The 13,772-nt window shown below is 36.8% G+C and overlaps 1 protein-coding gene across 4 annotated transcripts in view; it reads right to left on the minus strand.

The window, feature by feature from the left end:
• Positions 1-566: 566 nt before the first annotated feature.
• LOC139975040 (ferroptosis suppressor protein 1-like) overlaps positions 567-13,772 on the minus strand; it is a 34,574-nt gene continuing 21,368 nt past the window's right edge. For 3 of the 4 annotated variants that reach the window (XM_071982650.1, XM_071982651.1, XM_071982649.1), the window contains exons 2-7: positions 11,412-11,614; positions 9,207-9,445; positions 8,157-8,358; positions 5,866-6,015; positions 4,346-4,546; positions 567-2,622 (exon numbers count right to left, since the gene is read on the minus strand). In XM_071982650.1, coding sequence (XP_071838751.1) covers positions 2,378-2,622; positions 4,346-4,546; positions 5,866-6,015; positions 8,157-8,358; positions 9,207-9,445; positions 11,412-11,583 — 1,209 coding nt within the window. In that variant the 5' untranslated portion in view covers positions 11,584-11,614 and the 3' untranslated portion in view covers positions 567-2,377. The remainder of the gene's footprint in view (positions 2,623-4,345; positions 4,547-5,865; positions 6,016-8,156; positions 8,359-9,206; positions 9,446-11,411; positions 11,615-13,772) is intronic. The other variant, XM_071982652.1, reaches the window with a different exon arrangement.

Consider the following 13,772-nt stretch of genomic DNA (forward strand, 5'->3'; position numbering starts at 1 on the left):
TTTATAATTAAACTTATAAAGCTCAAAGTGGGTCGTCTCACTGGGGAGAAGAATCAGTTTGAAAGATTATTTAATGAAACAACGTCTATTTACATCGTCGTAAAAGTTATTTTTATGATAATATCGACTCGTTTTTCTTTTCAAAATGTTTTTCAAGAAATTATAGATATGGTTCACTTCAAGTGGAGTAGAAGTGGCTTGTAGCTGATTTAGAAATACTGTAGCAATTGAATAATATTTCTTGATGATAAAATCAATTCAACATATTCAACAAAAATAATTTTACGAAGAATGGTAGACGGAATAATAATTGCTATAATGATATTCAAAAATCCACAAGAAAATTTGGAATAACGTACTTATGATATAAACTGCCAGTTCATATTGAAGGGCTTCTTTCTTTCATTGTGTTGAAGTTACTTCTACAAATTTGTCATACTAATCTTTACACACCGTATTAAAGCCGCACATATAATGAAATTTAACTGCATTTATGGTAACAAAAAGTGTCAAATTGATCAGGCTCAATGTACTACATTATTTTAAAAAAAAACACACACTTCGTATACGTTACCTTGAAACCTTTAATATACATTTCAATAATTTTGACAAAATTCAAAGAAATTTTTAAAACAAAAACAACAGACATCTTTATCCAAGTCCAAAAGACATAATTTTAAAATAAAATTGATTTATCCCTGTGGCACCAATGCCGTAAAACACACCTAACACACAATATTAAACGAGTTGATATAATGGCAGAATTATGATGTGAATGAAATATACCTAAGAATATATGGTTGTGCTAAAGGAAAATAACCAACAAATTAAGAAGACACGTCTGTGATAACATAATGTTGCAGAGTATTACAATTTGCTACTATATTTGCTTCACAAGTTAGCGGGGAAATGAAAATGAAAATCGGAAAATACACAATGATTCTAACACAGTGCTTTATAATTCATGTAATGTAGCTTTATCATAAAATAGAATATCCATGAGATATATGTCTATATTTATATTCAAGTGTATGAGACGTAAGTAAACAACGTCATGCTAAAACAAACAAAAAACGTTTCTTATACTGCTTTAAGTTGGATGATGCTAAAACAAATCCTTAAAGTCCTTCAAATGAAAAGTATTGCTTGATGTCTCCCCTAAAATGGCATTTGTGGGGATGTGAGCTAACTCCATGGTTCGATTGTGTTGGTAGTGGAATATCAGCTTGTATAGTGTTTATAATAACAACATGCAACCAACTGATTCAAAATTTCAAGTAGAGACCATGCAGTTTTTACCTATATGTTGTTCACAAATCGCTGCAGTGCAGTGCACAGTCTTCCGTGGAATTGGTATTTCTGGTTTGCGAACTTGGCAAAAGGGATTTGTTTTTGTTCTTCACTTGGCATGGTTTCGAAACAACTTTGTTCGTCATGGCTGCACTGCAGTGATGTCGAATGGGGTGCCTACCTCAGTATTTGAGAAAGTTGTCAGATGCGGTGGCTTACACTATCGTCTGTCGGATGGGGAGGTTAAATGGTGGTTCCGGGAGCAGGAAGCGAATTCACACCCCTGCCTCGTTATCCTCTGAAAAATTAGCCGGTGTTCATCCACGATCTAAATCGGATAGGGGCGAATAAGCTTATTTAAGGCTTCCTGATTCTTGGGTCTCTAAACTAAACTAAACTAAAGTAAATTAACCTATTTGTCATCATTCGGACGGCGTTTACACCATACGGCAAGTACAGACAATAATGGATACACCCAAAAGCAATATTATCAACCATTGTAGTCTACTACTTTTTGTTGTTTTTTTTTTGGTGGGGGGACTGAGACATTGCAAAACAAAGAAAACTTAACATCAATGGTGTTTGTATGCAATATTTAACCCCAATGAAGAAAGAAAGTGCAAAACAAACGAGTAACTTGCCAAAACGTGTAAAATAAACTGGTCGTAAGGATTTGATCAACATAGGTATATAACATGAAATATAAAAGTTAGCACAAACAAAGAACAATTTTCTCACTATGTTTTTTCCCTCAAATTTATATATCTGCGGTATGTCTACTATGCATTTGTCTTTTTAACTAACATTTTGAAGGTTTAGAGACAATAAAAGTCATGGCGTAGTTTTTTCCCTAATATTTATATATACCATATTTTTATACCAGAGTGCAAACGACATTAGAAGCAATATAATTTCTGGTAAATTTATCAATGTTGAACAAAACGTTTTTTCCCCCTTGGACAAAAGTCAGGTTTAACAAGTTCATAGAAACCCTAAATGTTTCCTATCCTCTTATATACAATATTGATCCTGATTGGAAATGAATTTGCATATATGAGAAATCTGACCCCACACCATGATAGTTCAGTTATAGAAATAATACATACTTTGAAACAATCCATATAAAATATGGCATGCACAATGTGATTATTACTAGTAAAACAAACATAACAGACAAAGTAGAGAAGTTCGAACTCCCACCGAGGAATAGCTTCCGTGTTCTGCCAACAAAGACATCCCTGGCTTTCATTCTCGTCACAAGTGACCCAGCGACAAATGATCCATATTGAGTCATTCCACCGTACCTTCCTAATGTCAGCATAATCAAATTCTCTGGAAAGGAAAACAGCAAACTAATTAATAGTCTCATTTAAAAGTAGGTAACTGCATCATGGCTATACTTTGGTCATGTTAGCACTTTCAATATGAATTACAGACAAAGCAAGGTACAACTTATTAATCTTACTGATATATACATGCAAGTAAGTGAATAATGGAATACTGGCTGGGAAAACTACTTTTAAACCAAAATAAACCATCAAAAATTGCAAAGAACCTTTTTTGGGGGGTATGGATGGACTCTCAACTAATATAACCTTAAGGGGAAAAAATCAACCATGTGTGCTCCTTTAGAATGGGTAATCCAGCCCTTATAGTTGGTGGGGATCCCTTTATAGCAATATATCTACTCTAAGGGGTGTACAAGTTTATCTCTCAATCCTCTCCCCGCTCTTCTCTTTCATCTTACATCTCCTTTCTTGTGGTTCTGATTGCTCCATCAGTTGATCATTTGTCCAAGTTTAACTCATATCTGTCCATCTGTGTCTCTTAATTTGTTCTTAATTTTTCGTCATTTCAGTTAACCTCCGAAGAAGATCCTGCTAGGATCAAAACGTTCAGGTCCTCTAACTTTTACATATTTACCTATACACAGGCTTTATGCAGTAGAAAAAAGTTGCAATTTTCTCTCTCGTTTTTCTATATCATTATTCGATCTCCATCACATTTAAATAAACCATGATCATAATTTATATCTTCTTGAACACCTGCACCACCCCAATTTTTTTTATTCATCAGATTTCAACAAACGCCGGTTATGTGGGCATTCAGTTAGTGTAACATACACATCGGATACTTTGGTCAGGAATAAATCTCAACAAGAAATTTAACTGATAGAACTACTGCAACACCCAGAAACATTTTGAAATTTGTTTCTTGTGATTTACTGACTTCCTTTGTACGACAACAAAATTGAGCCAATTGAGTACAAGCACCCGATACTCATAGCTAGTACAGTATTTACTGTTCATGTTCCACAACCGTGCATCAGTAACTACTGCGCTGTGTTCGCAACACGGTAACATGTGTTACAGGTGGCACAGTTATTACTGCAAAGCTGTGACACATTGAACTACGAGTCCGAAAGGTGAAAATGCGCGGCGGCTGGGTAACGAAGACTACTCCCTAGCCGTACAGTACGGAGTGCATGGTCGGCGCTGGCACAATACGTAGCCAACACACTGCGGCGATTATTTTATACTGCATGCGAGATTCAGATGGTAGCTTAACTTTTCTCTAATCGTATTAGTAAATCCATTTGATTGAAACATTCTTCTTTGCAGTAATTACTGTGCTACCTGTAACACATGTTACCGTGTTACGAACACAGCGCAGTAGTTACTGATGCACGGTTGTGGAACATGAACAGTAGTTACTGTACTAGCTATGAGTATCGGGTGGTACAAGACTCCTATTGTTTTTGGTGGAGGTGTGTATAGCCACGTTAAGTAGACTGACTTGTGTTTATCATTCCATAGTGTTATTGTAATATCTAGTTCTAGTTATACTAACAAGCAGAAGCTAGTGCATTGAAGTCATCGAAACCTCAATGCATTTTGCATTCTGGTTTTAATTTAGAGTATATTATGAATATGTTCTTCAATACTTCAAATTCTTCTCAATTCTTCAAATTTTTTCGACGCTGAAAGTAAAACAACAACATTCACTAATTGAATTTCTTAGTAATAAGATTTGATCCGTACAGTATATTACTCACTTTCTTTGTAAGGTGACATGGTACCACCCGTAAGCAGAGCTTGCATATTATTGGCGATAACTTTCATTTGAAGTTCCGCTTTGAAGGCCATTTTGACCTGGTCTGCATTGTTACAATCACCTACAGCAAAGACATCTGTATATCCGTCTACCTGAAGGAATTGGTTAACTTTGAGGCAGTTACTCTCATCCATAGCATCAGCTATACATAGGGAGAGATCAAAACAGAGCACGGTCAGTAATTGAAGGACATAAATCATGATCAAGATAAAGTGCGATCGAAATATGACAATTTGTTGATTCTTTCAAAGACAATATTCTATTCTTGATTTGCTTTGATACAAAAAGAAGTCATCAATGCAAAGGAAACAATTAACAATGAGCAAACAATTCAATGAAAACATCAAGAAATATGGAAACGACAAAATGCACCATCAGCAAAATAGGAAACCATCATCAAGTGATAAATTCACTGTAACGCACACACGCACACACAGACACAAAAAAAATGTCAGCAAGAAAGTATGCAGAAACCTAAGAAAGGGAAACAAAGAAAATCAAAATTGCTACTTCCCCTTCCTTTTCCATTTACATCTTCCAGCTACTCCCTATCCCCTTGCATAACCCTTCCTCCATACCCTTGCAAAACCCTTCCTCCATTCCCTTGCACCTCCATTCCTCTTCCCTCAGCTACTTCCCTTTTTCTTACCCACCACTTTCCTTCCCATCCCCTCTCATCCTCCCACTCCCTATCTAGAAATCCCTTCTATTTCCCCAGGAGGAGATGCATACTAACAAAGAGACATGTAAGAGAGGAGAATGACTTTTCATGTAACTCAACAGTTCGAACTATTAAGCCCGGGTCACATCTGCGCGATTCAACACGCGATTCAACTCGCAACTAAATTGCGCGAATCAGAAAGCTTCTGAGAAGTTGCGCTGATTAGGACATTGCTCTATTACAAATCAACCCAAATCGACGGCGCAACTTTTATTGCGCAACAAGTTGATACCCGTGTCTAACTACGCGATTCAACTTTCAATTGTATTGCGAGTTGAATCGCGTGTTGAATCGCGCAGATGTGACCCGGGCTTTACAGTCATATAATGACCAAAACAATTATTGTCGTAAATTTGGAATGTGACAAATACCAAATCACTTTCAATATGCTTGGGCGTTTAATTAATCGCTGTTGCTTTTAGACAATAACATTTCTCTTAAATTGGTTGTATTAAATGATACCAGCCAGATGGTTCCATTTCCAATAAAAAGTTTTTTTTGTTTTAATTTCCTGCTGAATTTCAAAACTTTGACCATGTAAACATTGATCAAGCAAATCCAATTGTTAAGGGTTAGGTAAACATTCTAAAACATATTTGTATCAGTCTTTAAATCAATTATTAAAGCAAACAGTTTCATCTAGTGACCGGTGTGTATTTCCCCAAAAAAGGTAAAACTACGGCACTATTCTTTTAATAAAAGAAAATGAAAAAAAGAAAAGAAAAAATAGAAATACTAACAGAAATGTGCCTCATAAGCCTCTGTGTTTACTTGTAGACCCGTTGCTATGATGACAAGGTCTGTCTCAATTTCCAATCCTCCGTCTGTCTTGACTGTGCAAGAGCTGGATCCATCGGTAGGAAGGTCCATCAAGTTGGAGACTCTTTCACCTGTTAAAAGTTTAAAAACAATAAAACATTCCAGGCTATGAATGACCTTAATGTTGTTTGTACTGGTCTTTCGCTTCAGACTACTTTCTTTACTGAATTTAACACAACTTAGGAATGAATTTGCAACACTTCACAGGATTGAATTAAATATGTTATAGGATCTCAAGAAAATAGAGCTAACACCAATTTTTTTTTCTTTTTTTATGTGTGTGGACAAACGATGCTAAAAGAATGCATGATAAGCATTGTGGATATGTCCAAATTGTTTATATTATTTTAGAAACTGCAACAGGTATATATGGCATGAAATGACACAAACAATGCTTAAGTAATGCATGAACTGCATTAGGGATATGTCCAACCTTGTCACAGAACTTTATAGCAATAAATGGTGTAGTGTACACTAAATTATAGCAATATGTATATTAAGTGCGTGATAATTATCAGAGATATGTTAAAATTGTCAGAACTTTATAGCAAAAGATCAAGCAGTAAATTTAATACCAGTTTAGGCTACGTTAATAATAGTTATGTCTTATGACCATAGAATTGAAATGGCAATTTATTACAGAGAATGTCGGACGTGACATTTAAGTTAGGATTTAACTGCAACAGCTGTTGCAGTGTTATGAACACAACCGATACCACATACAACCACATTATAACCTCTGTGCATTCCGACTTTCAAAATTTATGGTAGTCTTAAAAAGGATAAAATTGTGTTTAAGAAAAAGGGATCAATGATCTTTAGCTGTCATCATAGATTTTGAATTGTGGAGAATAACTTGACATAATTGTTAAAGGTTCATCTCTGAGATGAATCCAAAAGAAGATATTAAATACACGTCTTGTCATGACAGCAACATATCTTTGGATTTATACGTAAACTGCCAATATGTTTGTTAGTTTGCTTACAATAAACATGTTATTACATTAAATCATTTAAGAAATGACTCCTTTCTCACAAACAACCAGCAAAATTGACTAAAACCCACGCAGACAATTATGACTAGACATCTTCATCCCACATAGCAGTTTTTCAAAATATTGAAACGAAAAATGCTGACTTATTGATCTCTGCGTTCAGAACTAACTGTGTTTAGCTTCTGAAAGAATTTGTATATTTCAATGCTGGCAAAATTAATACCCGAAATATAATTGGATATCAATCTTTTTTAGGAGTCTATTCGTGTTTTGGATCCAGGCTCTGAGATGGAATTTAAGTCTTTAGTTTGTCCAACAACAAAAAAATCAAAATATCTACTGTAAGGAACTAAGTACTATAATGCGAAACATTAATATGAATATGATCAGGGATTTGGTTAATTCATCCTCAAGCACTAACTTTGCAGCAAAGTTTTAACTTGAAACACTGAATCATTTTTTAATATTGATGTTTAATATTTATATATTAATAATGTTTAATATTGCTTTGAGGATGATATTTAGTTACATCCACGAGGAGCAAAATATCACAGAGATCTTTCCGATCCCTCCTCAGCAAACAGCAAGTATTTCAAGAACATTTCGTACAGAGACTGGGAAGTTTCCGTCATTTTTATCAAACATGTAGAATATTATACTGTCTAGCTATCTTCAACAGCCTATCATGCAAAGTATAGGCTAGGCTAGGAATTTGTTTCTTTACAAAGCAAGTGTATATTGTATGTATGTATATATTTAAGATCCTCCTGCAGGCAGGAACTCGCGCGAAGAAGTCTCATTGGCTTATCAAAGCCGCAAGCTGACCGAAATCAGTCACTTACATTTACATTTAACGTCCATGATTATGAATTGTTAATTGTCAACAACTCTATAACTGGACGACATATACATTAATCTGGGAGTGACTCGAACCGGGGACTTTATAATTGAAAGGCATCGGCGTTAACCACTGAGCTAACACTCCACAAGTGGAGTGCTACAAGGTTGTGTTACAAGGTATAACACTCTCTCAAGATTATAAGCATCTGTCGTACCATAAATATCTACACACACAAACTAAAAAAGGTCAAAACTAAAAGATAGTTTCTATCCAAGTGTATTTTAGCTATAAAATTGTAAGCAGCTTCTTTCTGTGGTAGTTATATTGTAATAGTAACTAGTGTATATAGTGTAATAACCAATATATCCTTCCTTACCCAGCACTAAATGTACGCCTAAGTTTTTCAACTGTTTCGTAACACCATCTCTGAATCCTTTCTTGAATGGACCTGTTATGATTTTGTCGCTGGAGCTGACTACCGTCACCTCCTTCTGTGGATACTCAGTGGCTATCTCTGCTGCCATCTCTACACCGACAGCGCCCCCTCCAATAACTGTGATTCTGCCTGCAGACTGAACCTATATGGTAGTAAATAATAACTCAACTAATATTTGTATAAAATATTATGTATGCATGTATTTTAGATCCTCCTGCAAGCAGGACCCGCAAAGAAGCCTCATTGGTTCATCAAAGCCGCAAGCTGACCAAAGCCAGTCTCTTACATTTATATTAACGTCCATGATTATGAATTGTCAATTTTCAACAACTCTGTAACTGGACGACATACATTAATCTTGGAGTGAATCAAACCGGGGACCTTATATGATTGGAAGGCACCGGCGTTAACCACTGAGCTAACATTCCTTTATAGTCTCCTACATAGTCATCGTAATCTAATGTTGGTAAGAGAGCCATTAGTATAAGCATTTGTCTTAGTTTGTAACGATAGTTTGGTCCAATTATCAATCTTAATTTAGATCTAGTGGCTGAGCTAGGGGTATTGGTCAGGGTGGGGGGGGCGAGAATTGTCTGTAAGGGCGCTTTCGACACTATCTAAGCGGAGCGCCACCACGGGTTGGCGCGTGGCGTACAGACATTTTTTTTAGTAACGTTACTCCCTAGATCGCCGGAAATGACCCTTTTCGTGCCTTGCTAATTTACAGATAAACAAAGAATAAATAGGTGTCATCGCCAAAAAAATGTGACAAATGTCAATAGGTAGATGAAAGCGCAATAAAAAAGTCAATAATCGCGAATAAGTAAAAAGTGGTAAAAAGCTGAAAATGGCGCCAGCAGTCCATTTGGGTTCGTCGGGGGGGGGGGCATCCGCCCCTGACTGTATGGACGCTCCGCCACTGTTTAGATATGCAGTGTATACACCCACAACTATGTATTTGGCCTTGCCATGAGCACAAAAAGTACTGACCTGCTTTTGTTTGGCCTGGAAGAGTTCCTCTGCCTCTGGCTGTGTTTTAACATCAAGTTTGATCTTTGATGGAAACGGACCACGACAGCCAGTAGCAATGATAACGATGTCGTACGGTATCGCCTCCCCTGATTCTAGCAGCACAACTTTCTCTTTAGGGTTCACACCGACGACTTTACCTTGCTGATAAATACCTGGCCATGCTTCTGCATAGGATATCAATATTTTCTTCTCAAAACCTGATGGCGATAACAGCGGGGACAAAAAGAGAACAAGATGCTAAAAACTCATTTCTCATTAATTACTCGATTATAGCATCCCTTTGTAAGCTTAATATCAAGCCCACTTTTTAATTGAAAGCTAGCATAATTAGTAGCTCCCTGCGCCAGTATATATAGATTGATTAGTTGTCTGTACTAGCCTACCATCCTTATACTAAAATTGTAGCGCTTATTTACGGTATGTTTGAGTAAAAATACAAGTTAACCAGCTGCAAGTGATACTCTCATAGATCTTGTTTTTAAACAATTAATTTCAGAGTAATTTTTTTACCAAATTTTACAGCCTTTATTGTGTTAAATGGAAATAATAATTTGGGGAACTTCTAAAATGCTAATTGGATTTCATCACAACATAACTGCATTGTATTTATATTTAAACAGTGGATCCATCTGTTACGAAATGTCACCTGATGTAGTACGAAGTCTATAGCAGTCCTGGAGAAAATACAATGGTTACTCAATTAGTGGAACATCTGTGTCACATCTCGTCTAAGAAAACCTTTTACTCAAATTGTGAATGAATTTAGTTCTTCCTTGATTCCATATCCTTATTCGGATACACAACGTTTACCTTCATAATGTTCTTAACGGTCTTTCATTATACCTACTGTAAACTGGCCCCAAATATGCCAGAATAGTCGAATAATGGTCACTCATGCTCAAACTTCAACAAGTATTTTACTGCCACCATCAAAGCAAGTTTCCTTGATGACTATTCACATAATGACATAATGAGGTTTACATAATTTGTTTCTGCATTTTTGTCGGTTTTGGCGTTCCATAGATGAGACTTGTCAAATTAGAAGCAGTGGCACTTGTCATGGGGTAGGGATGGGAGGGACGAGAGAGAGGGGCAAAAATGTAATAATATCCTCGTCTGCTGGAGAAGGCATCTTAAAGTGAAATGGATACCCTTGCTCCTTTTTACAAAATTTGGGTACAGTGGAGGGTGCTATAGCTTGCACGCTTTAAATCAATATTGGAGACTTTTAACTTGTTTAGGGGTTGCTGTACATACAATATACTGTAGCTGTTATATTTAGATATTGTTTTTGAGAAAGGATGGAGGGGGAGGGGAGGGGGAGGGAAGACTAAGTGTAAGTGGCTGTGCCCCTGGTTAATAGTTCTCAATGTTAAAGGAAAGTCTGTAGAGTAAGAACCTTCAGGAATGGTACATCTGCAGAAGAAAATGGTATAGACCAGGGGTTACCTTACTGGGGTGCATGAACCCCCAGGGGTGCGTGAGTCCATCCCAGGGGGTTCGTGAGACGTTTCTGAAAGTCAAAACTAGAGTACTTTTTTGAACTAAAATCTGATATATCATAAAATTTAGTAATGTACAATAGTCGTACCAATCGACAAACCTTTTACGCATTCCATACGTATATGTTGCCACAGTAGTACCGTATCGTATGAATTTGATAATTTGATTTCATTGCTTGTAATTTATATGTTATACGATGCGTTGAGATCTTTTTACATGTAATGCGCCTTTTAAGAATATATTTTCATTACATTACATTGTACATGTGAAAAAAAACTGAAGTATGAAACAGACACAGGCCGCATGACTTTGGTGAAGTTGGTGTAAGCATGACAGTCCGTCGTGACTGAGATAAAGAGCTGATCTGATACTGAAGTTTCTTTTCGTAACGATATTGCACTATGAACTTGATCTTTTTCGAAGCACTGTTATGCGTATTATAGTATAATAATGACTCAGATCGTGTCTCAAGATGTTGGGGGTTCTTGGACAACTCTGACATCCACATGGGGTTAGTGGGGGGGGGGGGAGTTAGGGAAACTCTGCTATAGGCCTTGACAGATTTTCCAATATGGAAGACGTAGCAACACAAATAGTATAAAACAGCATGGCGAGTCCTAGATGCATTTTTTTCTACAAAATCAATAAAGTAAGGCTTACCAGGTTCAACCGTTGCCCTTGGTCCCCCGATACAATAATGGTAGTACTCTCTGGCATCGATGACAGTTAGCTGACATTTCCCACGTAGGAGGCTGACAGCCTGGGCGCCACCATAACCACCACCAACTACCACAACTTTTGTATCTTTCAGGACCGATTCTCTGCCGCCCATGGTATACCAGTCAAGGAAAAATAAAGATTATCTGCAGAAAGACGCATAAGACATCGGAAGCTGGTAAGTAGTACCCGGTTATTTCTCACCATGCACTCGTAGTACATTTAACCACCTGTTTCAGTGCAGGGAGTCAATAACAACTCCCTGATCAGTATGTCAGAAGATCAGTATTATGGAAAACAGGAAGATCAGTCAAAGGTTATATATGATTGACTTTAAAGTGATAGTATACCCAGTGTCATCACATCTACTGCAGCTACATGTGTTAACACTGGTTATTTGTTGTGCTTGGCAGCCTATAGTATTAATGCTTCAACATACAATAACAACATTGAATGTTTTGTCTGTCATGGAAGTAAGTGATCAACATTTAATCATTCTGATATTCAACCAATCGAAATTATCCTGCCAAAGAAAAAAAACATACAACTCACATGCAAATATATATATATATATATATATATATATATATATATATTTATATATATATATATATATATATATATATATCTATATAGATGACTTGAAATGGTCAGTGTTTTTACTCTAGATTACTGCAATGAATTTCAATGTGAGGATTCCTTCCCTTTAAGACAATCGTGGACTATTGACATGCAATACTAAATCATCTAAAGGTAAATAAACCTTTGTAAAGCCATTGGAATGAACAGTAACATGTATTGTTGATAACATTGTTTAGTATCTGGAATTTGACCAGGTCTTGCTAATATTAGCATCGTCGTTGATATCGTCAGGTTTACCGAGGAACTCACACACATGTTAACATTGCGACAGTAAAAGCATTGCAATAATAATTTATGTGGTGTAGTGGTGTATACTCGGGCTCTGTAGTAACGTTGAAAGTATGTGTTAATATACCGATACTTACACCAGAGGTGTTGTGAGCGATGCCAGGCCTCGGGACAATAACGTTACCAGGCTCCCTGTCTTAAACTTCTTAATATATCCCATATTTTCCTCAGCCGCTCCAAATGTTCTCTCGTTCCCCAATTGACCCCAGGATGCTGGACTGTATACCCCCGCGGACCCCTCAACCACTCCCCTTTTGTGAGGTCTGCCTTACCCAATGAACCATCACTCTTTGAAGCAAACATTATGCTTCTGATAGTTGTATCTCACCAGCCCCTCAAGTTGCCGTTTCGCTATTCTTTTATCCCCCCCCCTCCCCCTGGTGACAGTTAAGTTTATAATACAACTAATATCATCAAAAGAACCACTAGTTCATATAAATTAGGTGTGTAGTGATATCTTTGTGTTGTACAGCTGTAACGTAAGTTATACTGTGGCTGCTAATCTTCACCTCTGCGTGATAAAAGCACATTTGAGGGCAATTCCGGTCCACTTTTCCATACATATATAATCAACCTAATTATTGAGATTGTATATATAACTTTAATAACTCTTCCCCGGTTCGTACAACAGTGAGATATCCATCATCAATTAAAGTCTCAATACCTGTTTGCTGATGAATTTCGGAAAACAAACTTCCGCAGTAGATTCGATGTTTCTTATTCTAAATGCACTCTGACCAGGTGGGTTTAATGGAGAAAAGCTGTCGCAATCTAAAGAAAGAGATTTATTTTCTGTTGCCCTTATGGCGCGAACGATTTACCGTAAAATCACTGCGACTGCCTATGTCAGCATGTTCATTACACAAATGTAAACGAAATAGTCTACACATGCAGCTCGATCAACCACAGTCCGATGCTCGTATCGTCCACTTTTTACAATTCCACGGTGGAACATCTGAAAACACCTGTTTATTCATTGCAATGGAAGGAAATGACACAATTTCGCAAGCTACATCGTTAAGACCGAAAGAAAGATATATATATACTATCATTTCAAGAGAAGGAACCTAAGACAGGCCAGCCACGAAAGTAAAAATAGTCCTAGGCCTAACGGTCGTAAACAAACCAGAGATTGTGGGCGGCATGATCTGTTGGACGGGCCTTGCCAATTTTGATTGAAGTGTGTAGAATCTACGGACTCGTTCAAAAAACTGGCGAATTTTATTCAGCTCAAAGTTTTTAACGACAGATAACTCAATAAAAATAATGACTATTGATATCAAAGTTGCATAGAACGGTGTCATTTGATTGAGATGTAGTGCAATTTGTTGGAAAGGTCGAACTATTATTTTGTCAAACAAGTACTGAGGCTTT

This window comes from Apostichopus japonicus, chromosome 10 (assembly GCF_037975245.1).
Source record: "Apostichopus japonicus isolate 1M-3 chromosome 10, ASM3797524v1, whole genome shotgun sequence".
Taxonomy (NCBI): domain Eukaryota; kingdom Metazoa; phylum Echinodermata; class Holothuroidea; order Aspidochirotida; family Stichopodidae; genus Apostichopus; species Apostichopus japonicus.